Raw genomic sequence first — 14,698 nt, 5'->3', positions numbered from 1 at the left:
TCCGCATCCTCCTCATCATCTAGCGATGATGATGAGCCCCCAAGGCGGCGGAGACGCCGCCAGGCGGAGCAAGGGGACCGCCATGTTAGGGACCCTGTGGCCCACACTAGTACGAGCAGCTCTGGGGCTCGTACTGGTTTCCCGGCCCACCAGTTAAATCCACCGGAGCACCCTGCCGGTGAACTTGTCTGGTGTAGCCCAGAGCGATACGAGCCCGTGATTCCTGATTTTGTAGGCCAATCAGGAATCCAGATTTCCACAGTGGGCTACACTGAATATGACTTTTTTTGTCATTTTTTCAGTGACTCACTGGTAAATCTGATGGTGGAGCAGACGAATCTGTACGCCCAACAGTTCGTCGCTCAACACCCGGGCTCCTTTTTGGCCAGGCCCGGTGGCTGGACGCCGGTCAGTGCAGCCGAAATGAGGACATTTTGGGGCCTCGTGCTGCATATGGGCCTGGTCAAGAAACCCAGTGCCAGGCTGTACTGGAGTGGGGACGTCCTATATCAGACCCCACTTTACAGTACGGTTATGACACGCTCCCGGTTTGAGGCCATCAGGAAATGTCTGCATTATTCCGATAATGCAGCATGTCCACCCCGAGGTGATCCTGCCCATGACCGTCTGTACAAGATACGGCCGGTCATCGATCACTTTGGGGCCAAATTCATGGAGGCCTATGTACCTGGAAGGGAGGTCGTGGTTGATGAGTCTCTCATTGCGTTCAAGGGGAGACTCATTTTCCGCCAGTATGTGCCTTCCAAGCGGGCGAGGTATGGCGTGAAGCTATACAAAATTTGTGAGAGTACCTCAGGGTACACTTACAAATTTCGTGTGTACGAGGGGCGAGATTCCCGGATTCAACCACCAGAATGTCCCCCCACTCTGGGTGTTACCGGGAAACTCGTGTGGGACCTTATGTACCCACTGCTGGATAAGGGTTACCACTTGTACGTGGATAACTTTTATACCAGTATCCCCTTGTTCCAGTCCCTTGCCGCCAGATCCACGTCCGCTTGTGGGACCGTGCGGAAAAATCAACGCGGCCTCCCTGCCCACCCCCTCCAGGTACCCATCCCCAGGGGTGAGACCCGTGCCCTTACCACTGGAAACCTGTTGCTGGTCAGGTATAAGGACAAGAGGGATGTCCTTATGCTGTCCACAATTCATGGTAACGGCATCACCCCTGTCCCTGTGCGAGGTACCGCGGCAACGGTCCTCAAGCCCGATTGTATCGTCGCCTACAATCGGTATATGGGAGGAGTTGATCTCTCGGATCAAGTCCTCAAGCCATATAACGCCATGCGCAAAACCCGGGCATGGTACAAAAAAGTTGCGGTCTACTTGGTGCAGGTTGCCATGTACAACTCTTTTGTACTATCCCGAAGCGCTGGCAGCACAGGGACATTCCTCCAGTTCTATGAGGCAGTCCTCAAGGCCCTGATCTTTTCGGACCGGGAAAGAGCAGGCCGGAGTACCTCGGGAACTGTAGGCGCCCGGATCGTCCCTGGCCAACACTTTCCAGGTGTGGTCCCCCATACTGGAAAGAAGGGACGAACCCAAAAAAAGTGCAGAGTGTGTCGCAGGAGGGGGATACGGAAGGACACGACTACTCAGTGCGACACATGCCCCGATCATCCGGGCCTCTGCATTGACGGTTGCTTCAGGGAGTATCACACTTCCATGGAGTACTAAATTTATATCCCAATTTAGGACTGACATGGGATAAAAAAAAAAATGGTTCTCAGACTTGAGACACCCAAAAAAACTAAAATAATTTATTAAAAGTAGACATAGGTATTGCCGCGTCTGTAATAATCTCCTCTATAAAAATGCCCCATGACCTAACCCCCCAGATTAACACGGTCCAGAAAAAAAAAAAAGGTGCAAAAAAAGTTTTTTTTTGTCACCTTACATAATAAAAAGTTTAATAGCAAGCGATCAAAAAGTCATATAGCCCCCAAATTAGTGCCAATACAACCGTCATCTCATCCCGCAAAAAATGAGCCCCCACATAAGATAATCAGATAAAAAAAAAAATTGAAAATGACTCTTAGACTTTAGAGATACAAATTTTTTTTTAGGGTATCAAAAAGGATAATATAGTCTAAAACCTAAATTATTGTAAAAAAAAAGTTGACTTATTAGGTATCGCCACGTCCGTAAGAATCTCCTCTATAAAAATACCCCATGACCCAACCCCCCAGATTAACACAGTAAAAAAAAAAAATAGGTGCAAAAAATTTTTTTTTTGTCACCTTACATAACAAAAAGTTTCATAGCAAGCGATCAAAAAGTCATATAGCCCCCAAAATAGTGCCAATAAAACCGTCCGCTCATCCCGCAAAAAATGAGCCCCCACATAAGATAATTGGCTAAAAGAAAATTAAAAAAATTACACTTAGACTTTAGAGATACCCAAAAAAAAAAGTTGTATCAAAAAAGATAATATAGTCAAAAACCTAAATAATTGTAAAAAAAAGTAGACTTATTAGATATTGCCGCGTCCGTAAGAATCTCCTCTATAACAATATCCCATGACCTAACTACCCAGATTAACACGGTTAAAAAAAAAACAAAAAAACGGTGCCAAAACCGCTATTTTTGGCACTTTTCCATTTCAGTCCGTTTTTTCCGGTAAGAAAACAAGGGTTAACAACCAAACAAAAGTTAAAATTTATTACCCTGATACTGCAGTTTACAGAAACGCCACATTTGTGGTCGTAAACTGCTGTATCCGTAAAAGGGAGGCTGCAAAAGGAAAGGACCGACATGGTTTCTGGAAGGCCGATTTTGATGGCCTTTTTTATTGACACCATATCCCTTTTGAAGCCCCCCTGATGCCCCCCTAGAGTAAAAACTCCCTAAAATTGACCCCATCTAAGAAACTACACCCCTCAAGGTATTCAAAAATGATTATACAAACTTTATTAACCCTTTAGGTGTTCCTCAACAGTTAATGGCAAATGGAGATGAAATATCAGAATTTCAATTTTTGGTAACCTTACCTCACAAAAATGTAATATAGAGCAACCAAAAATTATATTTACCCTAAAAATACTCCCCCAAAAAATGCCACCTTATCCCGTAGTTTCCAAAATGGGGTCACTTTTAGGGAGTTTCGACTCCAGGGGTGCATCAGGGGGGTTGAAACAGGACACGGTGTAAATAAACCGGTCCATAAAAATCAGCCCTCCAAAAACCAAACGGCGCACCTTTCACTCTACGCCCCGCTGTGTGGCCGTACAGTAGTGTACGGCCACATATTGGGTATTTCTGTAAACGGCAGAGTCAGGGTAATAAAGATACAGTCTTGTTTGGCTGTTAACCCTTGCTTTGTTAGTAGAAAACATGGGTTAAAATGGAAAATAAGGCAAAAAAATGAAATTTTCCAATTTCATCCCCATTTGCCAATAACTCTTGCGCAACACCTAAAGGGTTAACGACGAATGTAAAATCAGTTTTGAATACCTTGAGGGGTGTAGTTTCTTAGATGGGGTCACTTTTAGGGAGTTTCTACTCTAGGGGTGCATCAGGGGTCTTCAAATGGGACATGGTGTAAATAAACCAGTCCATAAAAATCAGCCCTCCAAAAACCAAACGGCGCACCTTTCACTCTATGCCCCGCTGTGTGGCCGTACAGTAGTTTACGGCCACATATTGGGTGTTTCTGTAAACGGCAGAGTCAGGGTAATAAAGATACAGTCTTGTTTGGCTGTTAACCCTTGATTTGTTAGTGGAAAAAATGGGTTAAAATGGAAAATTAGACAAAAAAATGAAATTTGCAAATTTCATCCCCATTTGCCAATAACTCTTGCGCAACACCTAAAGGGTTAACGACGAATGTAAAATCAGTTTTGAATACCTTGAGGGGTGTAGTTTCTTAGATGGGGTCACTTTTAGGGAGTTTCTACTCTAGGGGTGCATCAGGGGTCTTCAAATGGGACATGGTGTAAATAAACCAGTCCATAAAAATCAGCCCTCCAAAAACCAAACGGCGCACCTTTCACTCTACGCCCCGCTGTGTGGCCGTACAGTAGTGTACGGCCACATATTGGGTATTTCTGTAAACGGCAGAGTCAGGGTAATAAAGATACAGTCTTGTTTGGCTGTTAACCCTTGATTTGTTAGTGGAAAAAATGGGTTAAAATGGAAAATTAGACAAAAATATGAAATTTTCCAATTTCATCCCCATTTGCCAATAACTCTTGCGCAACACCTAAAGGGTTAACGACGAATGTAAAATCAGTTTTGAATACCTTGAGGGGTGTAGTTTCTTAGATGGGGTCACTTTTAGGGAGTTTCTACTCTAGGGGTGCATCAGGGGTCTTCAAATGGGACATGGTGTAAATAAACCAGTCCATAAAAATCAGCCCTCCAAAAACCAAACGGCGCATCTTTCACTCTATGCCCCGCTGTGTGGCCGTACAGTAGTTTACGGCCACATATTGGGTGTTTCTGTAAACGGCAGAGTCAGGGTAATAAAGATACAGTCTTGTTTGGCTGTTAACCCTTGCTTTGTTAGTGGAAAAAATGGGTTAAAATAAAAAATTTGACAAAAAAATGAAATTCTCAAATTTCATCCCCATTTGCCAATAACTCTTGTGCAACACCTAAAGGGTTAACAACGTATGTAAAATCAGTTTTGAATACCTTGAGGGGTGTAGTTTCTTAGATGGGGTCATTTTTGGGTGGTTTCTATTATGTAAGCCTCGCAAAGTGACTTCAGACCTGAACTGGTCCCTAAAAATGTCGTTTTTGTAAATTGCTGAAAAATTTCAAGATTTGCTTCTAAACTTCTAAGCCTTATAACATCCCCAAAAAATAAAATATCATTCCCAAAACAATTCAAACATAAAGTAGACATATGGGGAATGTAAAGTCATCACAATTTTTGGGGGTATTACTATGTATTACAGAAGTAGAGAAACTGAAACTTTGAAATTTGCTAATTTTTCCAAAAATTTGTTAAATTAGGTATTTTTTGGTGCAAAAAAAAATATTTTTTTGACTTCATTTCACCAGTGTCATGAAGTACAATATGTGACGAAAAAACAATCTCAGAACGGCCTGGATAAGTCAAAGCGTTTTAAAGTTATGAGCACTTAAAGTGACACTGGTCAGATTTGCAAAAAATGGCCTGGTCCTAAGGTGTAAAAAGGCTGTGTCCCTAAGGGGTTAAGGGTCCATTCACATGTCCGTTGTTTCTTTCCTGATCTGTTCCATTTTTTGCGGAACAGATCTGGACCAGATCTGAACCCATTCATTTTCAATGGGTCCTGAAAAAAATTGGACAGCTCAATGTCTGATTTTTTTCTCAGGACCCATTGAAAATGAATGGGTCCAGATCTGGTCCAGATCTGTTCCGCAAAAAACGGAACAGATCAGGAAAGATACAACGGACGTGTGAATGGACCCTAATGAGTTACAATTGATCGGTACTTGTTTAAAAGGCCTTACACAGGCTCCTAGAAAGTGCATGGGGATGAACAATTATTACTGTCATTCCCCTACCATACCTTTACATAGTGTTGGCAGCATACCTCTTGTTTACACGTGGAGACGCTCTGGTATTTTATGCTCATATAAATGATCCCATCTGCTGACAAACAAGCATTTGCTCGTTCGTTGGCTGATTGCTGCCTTTACACTGGCCAAGTATCGGGAACAAGCTTTTCTGATAACTGGGATAATTATCTGCATGTGTAAAAGGCCCTTAGGGTCACCCGGTGATATAGAAATGATGCTTGGAGTTTATGTTTTCCCATAAACTTCCATTTCTTTTACAGATTACCATTCTGAGGTCTACAAATCCCAAGACTACAACGACATCAATGGGGAATCCTTGGATTTCCAGCATTTTTCAGGTAATGTGTTTGCACCACAATATTTTACAATCTGTAGTCTTGTAGTTATACCTGTTTACCTAGATTTATGTTCGCTTTACTTTTTCAGTAAAACATGCATATGACTATAGATTTTGCTCTATACTTTTAAGGTACATGCACATGTTGTGGATTATGCATATTTTTTTTGGTGTAGATTTTCATGCGTAAAAAACGCAGCATAATACAGTACCAGCAAAGTGCATAAGATCAGACAAATCTCATGTGCACTGCTTTTTTTTCCACATGGAAATTGACCTGTCGTGCAGGTAATAAATTAGTAATCTTGATCAGCACAATGACAAATTAAGTCATTTATAATACCATGACACCACAAATTTCACCAAAAAGGGTTGAGGCCATTACTTTTGGAGATGTTCGCTCCCCCTTCGGTTGAGGACCTCTACTGTTCAGTGCAACGGCTCTAGGATCAAGGGCAGCATGGTGGCTCAGTGGTTAGCACTGGTCCCTTGTAGCGCTGGCGTCCTGAATCTGATTAAGGACATCTGCATGGAGTTTGTATGGCTTTCCTCCGGGTACTCCGGTTTCCTCCCACACTTCAAAGACATACTGATAGGGAACTTAGATTGTGAGCTCCGGAGTATGTCAGCGTTATATAAGCAGTTATGGCACAGTTAGCCGTTACCCACTGTTCTCTATCAGCGGCAGAAGATATACCCAATGAACGTAGTTGCTTGGTATTTTAATAATTTTGTGGACAGTTCCATGGTCAGAAGACTAAGTCCATCCCATACTTGCTAATGATGACACACGGTATAGTTTTCTGTACACTATAATAATGGTGGAGTGCTAGTTGGTATAATGAAATAGCTCCATCTCCTTACTGAGTTAGCATGATATGTAATTTTGTCCTGAAAGGGGTTGTCTGAGCTCTCTCTATTGATGACCTATCCTCAGGATAGGTTATCAATATCAGATCGGCGGGGGTCCAACACCCGACACCCCCACCGATCAGCTGTATGAGGAGTCAGGGCGCGCAGTGTGCACGTGCCGTCTCTCTTCCTGCTGTCCACTGTATGCAGTGGACACTGCACGCGCCGACTCCTCATACATCTGATTGGCGGGGGTGCTGGGCGTCCAACCCGTGCCGATTTGATATTGATGACCTATCCTGAGGATAGGTCTTCAATATTAAAAGCCCTGACAACCCCTTTAAGTCACCCACCTATTGTACATGTCTGAGGGTGCTGTGCCCCCCCCCCCCCCATTTGCATCCCTATCGCTTCATGGCTAGTGTCAGAATTTTAAGGCAATAACATTTAACACGGCAAGATGTTTTTCTGTAGAAAAATGCGTCTATGAGATGGAAATGTCCTATTTGGTTGTAGCGTACCTGCATTATCAGCACAGCGATATGTCAAGCCTACATCATAGCAAATGCTAGTTGTCTGGCTAGCTAATTGAACATTCATAACCTGTAGCATTATGCCAGGCATGTCCAAACTGCGGCCCTCCAGCTGTTCCAAAACTACAACTCCCAGCATGCCTGGATAGCTTACAGCTAATAGGGCATGCTGGGAGTTGTAGTTTTGCAACAGCTGGAGGGCCGCAGTTTGGACATGCCTGCATTATGCGCTCTGCCTAATACATTTGTCCTCAGCTGGCTGAAATGAAATGTTTGTCATCCCTGTTCAAAATGAATTGTCATCAGATAATAGGCAATGGGGATATACGAGAGACTGAACTAATTAAATGGCCAGAGTTAATGTGGCTGAATGGAAAATAGAAACAAAATGTTTGCCCGCTGTTAATTTTTAAAAATCTCTAATGGGATGCACCTACATATAGTGATACCCCTGCTGAGATCACAAGGCAGAGCCGTTATAAATGGGAACATAACTACTCTGTGATAATTATCTCAGGGCCCTTTCGGGATCTTGCTTTCCTCCTTTATGTTATGTGTTATTTATCTTATGCTGTAGATAAGAGCAGAGGTCTGGAGACATTCTGCATTGCAGACACTGCTAAAAGCTGGCCATACACATTACAGTATCTGCTGGTCAAGCCCGTCAATATCAGCAGGATCAACCGTCTAACGTGTGGGGGGCCTCCTGACTCACCAGCGATGGCAGATGGGTCGGGCATGTTGGATTTCAACACAGCTGATCCTTTTGTTTTCTGGGAGATAAGCCGCTGCCATAGGTGTCTGGCAGCAGTTTCTCCTCTCTCTCATTCACAACACATGCATGCTCGGCTACGTGTGGAGAATCAAGACCGATAGCTGTCAGCCACATGAGCGTTCGGCCAACAGCTATCTCATGATGTATAGAGGGCTAAAATCTCCACATTGTACACTACGATATGCAGAGAGATGTAGTTAAAGGGATTCTGTCATCAGATTTTACCCCCATAACCTAAAGATATCCTCATGTCCGGACTAAGAAGAAGAATCCTAAACTGGCCTTATTAAACCTCACTGAGGCTCTATTTGTCCAAAAAACAGGTTTTTATAACCTGCCAATCACTTACTTAAGGTGCCCAAGGGAAGGTCCGTTAATACAGGGTGCCCGTCCGCACCCCTCGCTGTCCGGTGCCCAGCGCCGCCTTCCGTCTTCATCGCCGCCTTCTACAGCTCAGCGCCGCCTCTGCAATCCTCCCGTCCGGTAAAATCTGATGACAGAATCCCTTTAACTAGGTACATTATTAACAGACAAAATTCCTTAAAGGGGTTTTCTGAGATTACTACAGTTTTTAACAGATATGTTCATGTAGCTGCTTATCTCATGTACATCTTCCCCATGATTTTTTGTTTTTCAACTTGGCTTCTCCTGACCCATTTTCACCATGTATGCAAACCACTCTGATACATCCTGTATGTAGCACTTCCTGTTGCTGTATCCAACCAAACCCGTGATTCACTTCTTCTTTCTCTACCACACCTGTCACGGCTGAGGATGGGGGAAACCCTCAGCCGTGTGATGCCAGATGATGTAGTGGCTACTCGGCCAGGAGAACAGGATAGGGAGCAGGTCACCTCCTCAAGCATCCCTAACCTGACCCTAACTCCTACCTGCATGGGCCAACCTTTAAGGTAGGAGGACCCATGCGCAGGAACCTCGGAGCCCTGACTTACCCTCCGCAGATCCCTGAGCTAGGAGCTGGGTAAGACGACCTACTCCTCCAAAGTACGGAGGAGCAGGAGTCTCCATGGCCAAGCTGCTGGGACAAGGGGAACACAAATAGCTTTACGGGAATGGCAGGCGAACGAGAAGTTCCACCAACCTGCCACAGCCTTGCTGACTGGATCCCTGAGCAAACAGGAATCCAGAACCGTAAGCTGAACCAAAACACATAGGAAGGTCCCAACAGAATATAACATACAACATCAACACACAGCAAGACATAAACATAACGACAATATCTTGATGACCACAGGGGTGGCTCTCACTGGCAGGTAATATGCACAGGAGGCTGCTCCAGCCAAGCATGACTGAAGCAACCTACTGAGCCATGCCAAACACCAAGGCTATATAGGCCGAGAAGCCACACCCCACAGTCGGACACACCCAGTGACATCACACACACACTGGGAAGGGAGTTAACCCTTCCAGCACCACAGAAGGGAAACACACATAAAGGGGAAGTGACCAAACTAAGATCACCCTGTGGCTGTTGCCGCAGGCAACGACATGGGTGGCAGCCGTCCTGGGAGACAGCCCGAAGGCCGGGACACTGCCACCATATGTACAACATACCAAACGTTGCCACGGGCAGCCACAGAGAAAGGAAGATGTTCGTGCGCACCAAACATAAAACACAGTGCACACCAGACATACAAAAGTGCCTACACACACAACTCCAAGGGAACCGCACACATAGTTGTTGTCCGCGGCAACCGCACTTGAGGCAAACAACACCAAGCCTCAAGCTGCGGTTGAAACAACAACCCAAACCGCGGGCAACTGTATGCGGCTCCCAAGGAGTCACGGCCATAACCGTGGCCGTGACAACACCTCAATCACTGCCCCTAACCACACCCAGCTAGTTTATAGCTCCTCCCACCAGCTAGTTACATAGACACTCCCCTATCACTGCTCCTAACCACACCCAGCTAGTTTATAGCTCCTTCCACCAGCTAGTTATATAGACACTGCCCTATCACTGCCCCTAACACCACCCAGCTAGTTTATAGCTCCTCCCACCAGCTAGTTACATAGACACTCCCCTATCACTGCCCCTAACAACATCCAGATAGTTTATAGCTCCTCCCACCAGCTAGTTACATAGACATCCCCTATCACTGCCCCTAATAACACCCAGCTAGTTTATAGCTCCTCACTCCCACCTAATTACATAGACACTGTCCTATCACTGCCCCTCTTGTTGCTTTGAAACGCCCATGGACTTAACATGACGAGAAATAAGAAAGAGCTGCAGACATGGTCATTTATTTCATGAAAGAAAGGGAAAATAAAATATCTGAATAACCCAGCGAGTAATGGGTGAGGAGCCTATCTTTTAGGCTATGGCCAGAGGTGTGAAAGTACACTTATGGAACCACATGTCTATTCAAGCTCTTAAGATGTATTTTTTTGCCCGCGATAATTTTTGGACTGTTGTTTGAACAGTTGTGAATTTTCTTTAGCATTCTGATATATATACATATACCACAAGCAGCTGATCAACTGTATAGCCAAAGCGGGGAGGCTTCTTTTATGTGCCGTCATCACAACTTGGAAAGTGCCAGGTCTGTCTCAGAAACCTATTTTCCCATTGACTTCTACGGGGAAATGAGATGCTGTGGTTCCTAGCTCCATCATAACCGTGACCTGACCCTCAAGGTTTAGCTCCCATACTAGGGATCGACTGATTATCATAAGTACCAATATTATCGGCCGATATTCAGGATTTTGTACATTATCGGTATCAGCATCTAACTTTGCCAATATACCAATAATGTGTATAAAGCGAATACTAGTGAACGCTTCCATTGTGGAAGCGCACACTAGTATGCATCGGGTGCCGGGAGCAGGGAAGAAGCGCAGCCGATACTCACCCTCCCTGGTATTCTTTGATGGAGTCGTGCTGCACTGTCCTGACCCCGTACAGCATCAGGACGTAGTGCTCGCACTATGACCTGGCGCTGCACACTGTCAGGTGACAGTGCAGCGCGGGCCGGAGAAGGGTCGTGCTGCACTGTCCTGACCCCGTACAGCATCAGGACGTAGTGCTCGCACTATGACCTGGCGCTGCACACTGTCAGGTGACAGTGCAGCGCGGGCCGGAGAACACAGGTGAGCGAGACACCGGACCCAGAGATAAAGAGGAGCTGCGGCGCAGGAGAGGTGAGGAGTTTTTTATTTTATTCATCTGTGGTCTGATAGGGGTTAATAAAGGTCTGATCTGAGGTCTGATAGGGGTTAATAAAGGTCTGATCTGAGGTCTGATAGGGGTTAATAAAGGTCTGATAGAGGCTAGTAAAGGGCTGATCTGAGGTCTGATAGGGGTAAAGGAGGGGGGGGTGGAAATTGGCATTTGGCATTAGTATATTATAAATGTAAATTATAAATTGACTACCAACTAAGGGCTTTATTAATTTATGATTTACATTTATAATATACTAGTGCCAAATGCAAATTTCCACCTCAGTGACTACCAACTAATATAATATATATTATGAGATATAAAATATCGGTATAAATTTATCGGCTATCGGCCTGAAAGTTCACACATTTTTCAAAGCCACAATGGTGTGCAGCTAGTGTGTAGGAGGAAATGAGTATATGCGCACACATAGCGTTGCAGATTTGTGTGGCTTCTTTTGCATATTGGTCAGTGGCATCATTTAAAAATGCTTCTAGCAACCATCAGTAAAAAACGCATTGCATCTGGATTTTTTCCGCAAAGCCCCATTCACTTCTATGGAGTCAGAGCTGCGTGAAAAACGCACAATATAGAAGACGCTGCGACTTGTCCTGAACACAAAGATGATGCATGAAAAACTCATGTCCACAGACCTATTGAAATGAATGAGTCAGGATTCAGTCAAGATGCTACGCGTTCGCTACATCGCATCCGGGCGGAAAACTCATTTGTGTGAAAGAGCCCTTAGGCTAAGTGCACATCAGCTCTACAATTTCGTTATTCAGAGCAGAATCCTAGCACCACCGGATCAGGACTTTGTTGGACACCGCTGATGTTGTGAATACCGGAGGGGGGTTGTCGGAATGTGCAGCAGAGGTTCCTGCTGCAACCTCCCCAGCAGATGTGAACCTAGCCTTAAAAACTTGATGAAATAACATATTTACAAAAACACATTTAAAACTGCAGTAAATTTTTTTTTCAGCCTTAAAAGTTTTCTTGCAATTTTGCATTTTAAGTGGCACTTTTTGCACCAGCATTTTTGGTGTGGCTTTTTTTTGCGTTAAAAACACCACCCCCAGATGTTAGCAGAAGTTCTATGAAAGTTGTGAAATGGAGGACACCAGGGACAAACTGGGAACTTAAAGTGGCCCTGAAAAAAAATACATAAAAGTGGCCCCACGTTGTAGGGGTGTCCAAATTGACAAAAGGCAGGGCAACCCAAATAGGCAGGGCCAGCAATACCATAGCGCAAAATACTGACCCAGCAGAACCATATACCACAGAGCAGCACAATATACTGTCACGGAAGGTGTGCAGGAAACTAGAAAACACAAAATGAATATACGACTGACTGGATCCAAAACTAAGGAACAAAAAGGGAGAGCCCTGCATCAGACCTGGCTCTCTCCCTGACTGCTCAGCCTATGCGAAAATCCCAATGGTAGATGATCGCATATCCTCGTACCTCGACTGTATAACACCTGAACACCCTATAATAGTGAGGGGACACGACCACTGGCTCCCTACTCTAGATACGGAGGGAGTCAGGGTCACCTGGGATCCAGCAAACAGAAAGACACAAATAAATGAACAAAACTTATCTTGTAGAAGACTCAGAAGTAGGAACAACATGCACACACTCCAGGAAGTTGTATAAACTGCAAAGTGATGCACTATGGGAAAAGGATTTAAAGGGATGCAATCAGTGCAACTACATGACAGCTGAGAGAGGCTAACGAGATGAGAAAATGAAAGCAAAACAAAGGAACCTCAAGGAGGAGGTTCTAGACGTCTGTCAGAGCTTCTCAGATGTCTGGTGGTGACATATACTGCCCCAGAAGCTGTCCCTCTGTTGTGGCCATCATGAGATGCCATTTTCTGTCCTCCTCCTCCAGTTCTCTCTGATTAAGATATGGAGCAGGGGGGTTAGGAGGTGAGATGCGGCCACAGCAGGGTTAATTACCGCAGAGAGCTCATTATGTACCTGCCAGCGGCAGAGAAGATGGCTTGGGTGGCCCCATGGGCATCGGCCCACCAGGTAATTTCCCTGTAAGGTCTATGGCCAATCCACCCCTGCAGGACACACAAGGTTTTCTTTGGTTGTTTTAATGAAGTGCTGTAATTTGTCTTTATAAAAACTCATGGTCACAAAAGTGATGGCAAAAAATATAAGGTGGTCAGAAAAAACTTATGCAGTTATTCTGGTATTTTTGTATTGGTAAAAAAAAAAAAAAAAAACACCAGACACAATTTGTGTGTGTAGGCACCCTACTTCAAGTGGCTAACACAAAAGCCTCTGTGAACCTAACCTAGGGGTCAGCAACCTCCAGCCCTACAACTCCCAGAATGCAATATTTACTTCTATAGGAGTTCCAAGAACAGCCAAGCAAGTGTGCATGCTGGGAGTCATAGTTAGAGTACAGAACGTTACCCTGACCTAGCCTGTAGGGGTTGTGTGGGCCTAACAAATGCCTAAGGCTAGGGCTACACAACAATATATGTCACATGACATGACGATCACAATGTTACATTGCATCTAATGATCGACAGTGGGTCTCAGTGCCCAAGTTGCCATGTAGTCCCAGCCTACGAACCAGACGCAGCATGTAGGGGCCATGGAGATCCAGTAAGCATTTCTAATGATCAGTGGGGGGAACTATTATTTAATTTTAAACATGTGGCCCTGATCACATGCTGTATATTATATTTGACCTGTTTAAAATTTCGCTTTTGTTCACATTTAGTTCTACTTTAGTTCTTGTATGTTTTTTAAGCTAGTATAGATAGATAGATAGAAATGGATAAAACAAGAATTAGTAAACGCTGACATTTACACTTTTCTTCTGTTTCATGTATACACTCCTGCTTTTGGCTTAATGAAAAAAGCTTGCAAAAGATGCGCCAACGCTGCACAGTAGGATCCCAGCCATAGGTCATTCATGCCGTTCTTTGATGAGATCCACTTTAAAGACCTGCCACAGCTACAGAGTAAATGCCGATTGACAGTGGCATTTAGTGAAGATCAGGCTTCCCTGAGTGTGCTCTTCCTACCATACCCAGCTATGTTTGACTTTATAGTACTGGAGGCTGTAAAGAAAATGTAGCTTTAAAACTGCATTATCTGTTGGGCTCATTGTGACTGACAGATCGCTCCCTATCTGCGTAAAAAATTAGCGAACCCTCAGACTAAGGGCTTGTTCACACGACCGTATGGCTTTTTCAGTGTTTTGCAGGCCGTTTTTAACGGATCATTTTTTTTGTTTCAGTAGTGTTTCCGGTTCCGTTCCGTTTTTCGGTATGGCATATACAGTATACAGTAATTACATGGAAAAAACTTTATCATGCGGGGCATACCTTGTCATAAATTAAGCTAATCCTCTGGCAGTGCAAGGGGAGATAAATATGCCCCAATGAGTGAATGTGCTTTTATTCATACTAATGTAGAAACTGGCAGCCGCTCTTTTCAAACTACTCATAGCCGCAGA

The 14,698-nt window shown here is 44.4% G+C and overlaps 1 protein-coding gene across 1 annotated transcript in view; it reads left to right on the top strand.

The window, feature by feature from the left end:
* BEND7 (BEN domain containing 7) overlaps positions 1-14,698 on the top strand; it is a 101,083-nt gene that overhangs the window by 19,491 nt on the left and 66,894 nt on the right. Inside the window, exon 3 of the mRNA XM_044280096.1 lies at positions 5,793-5,870. Coding sequence (XP_044136031.1) covers positions 5,793-5,870 — 78 coding nt within the window. The remainder of the gene's footprint in view (positions 1-5,792; positions 5,871-14,698) is intronic.

This window comes from Bufo gargarizans, chromosome 2 (genome assembly GCF_014858855.1).
Source record: "Bufo gargarizans isolate SCDJY-AF-19 chromosome 2, ASM1485885v1, whole genome shotgun sequence".
Taxonomy (NCBI): domain Eukaryota; kingdom Metazoa; phylum Chordata; class Amphibia; order Anura; family Bufonidae; genus Bufo; species Bufo gargarizans.
This window is presented reverse-complemented; position numbering and strand designations above follow the sequence as displayed.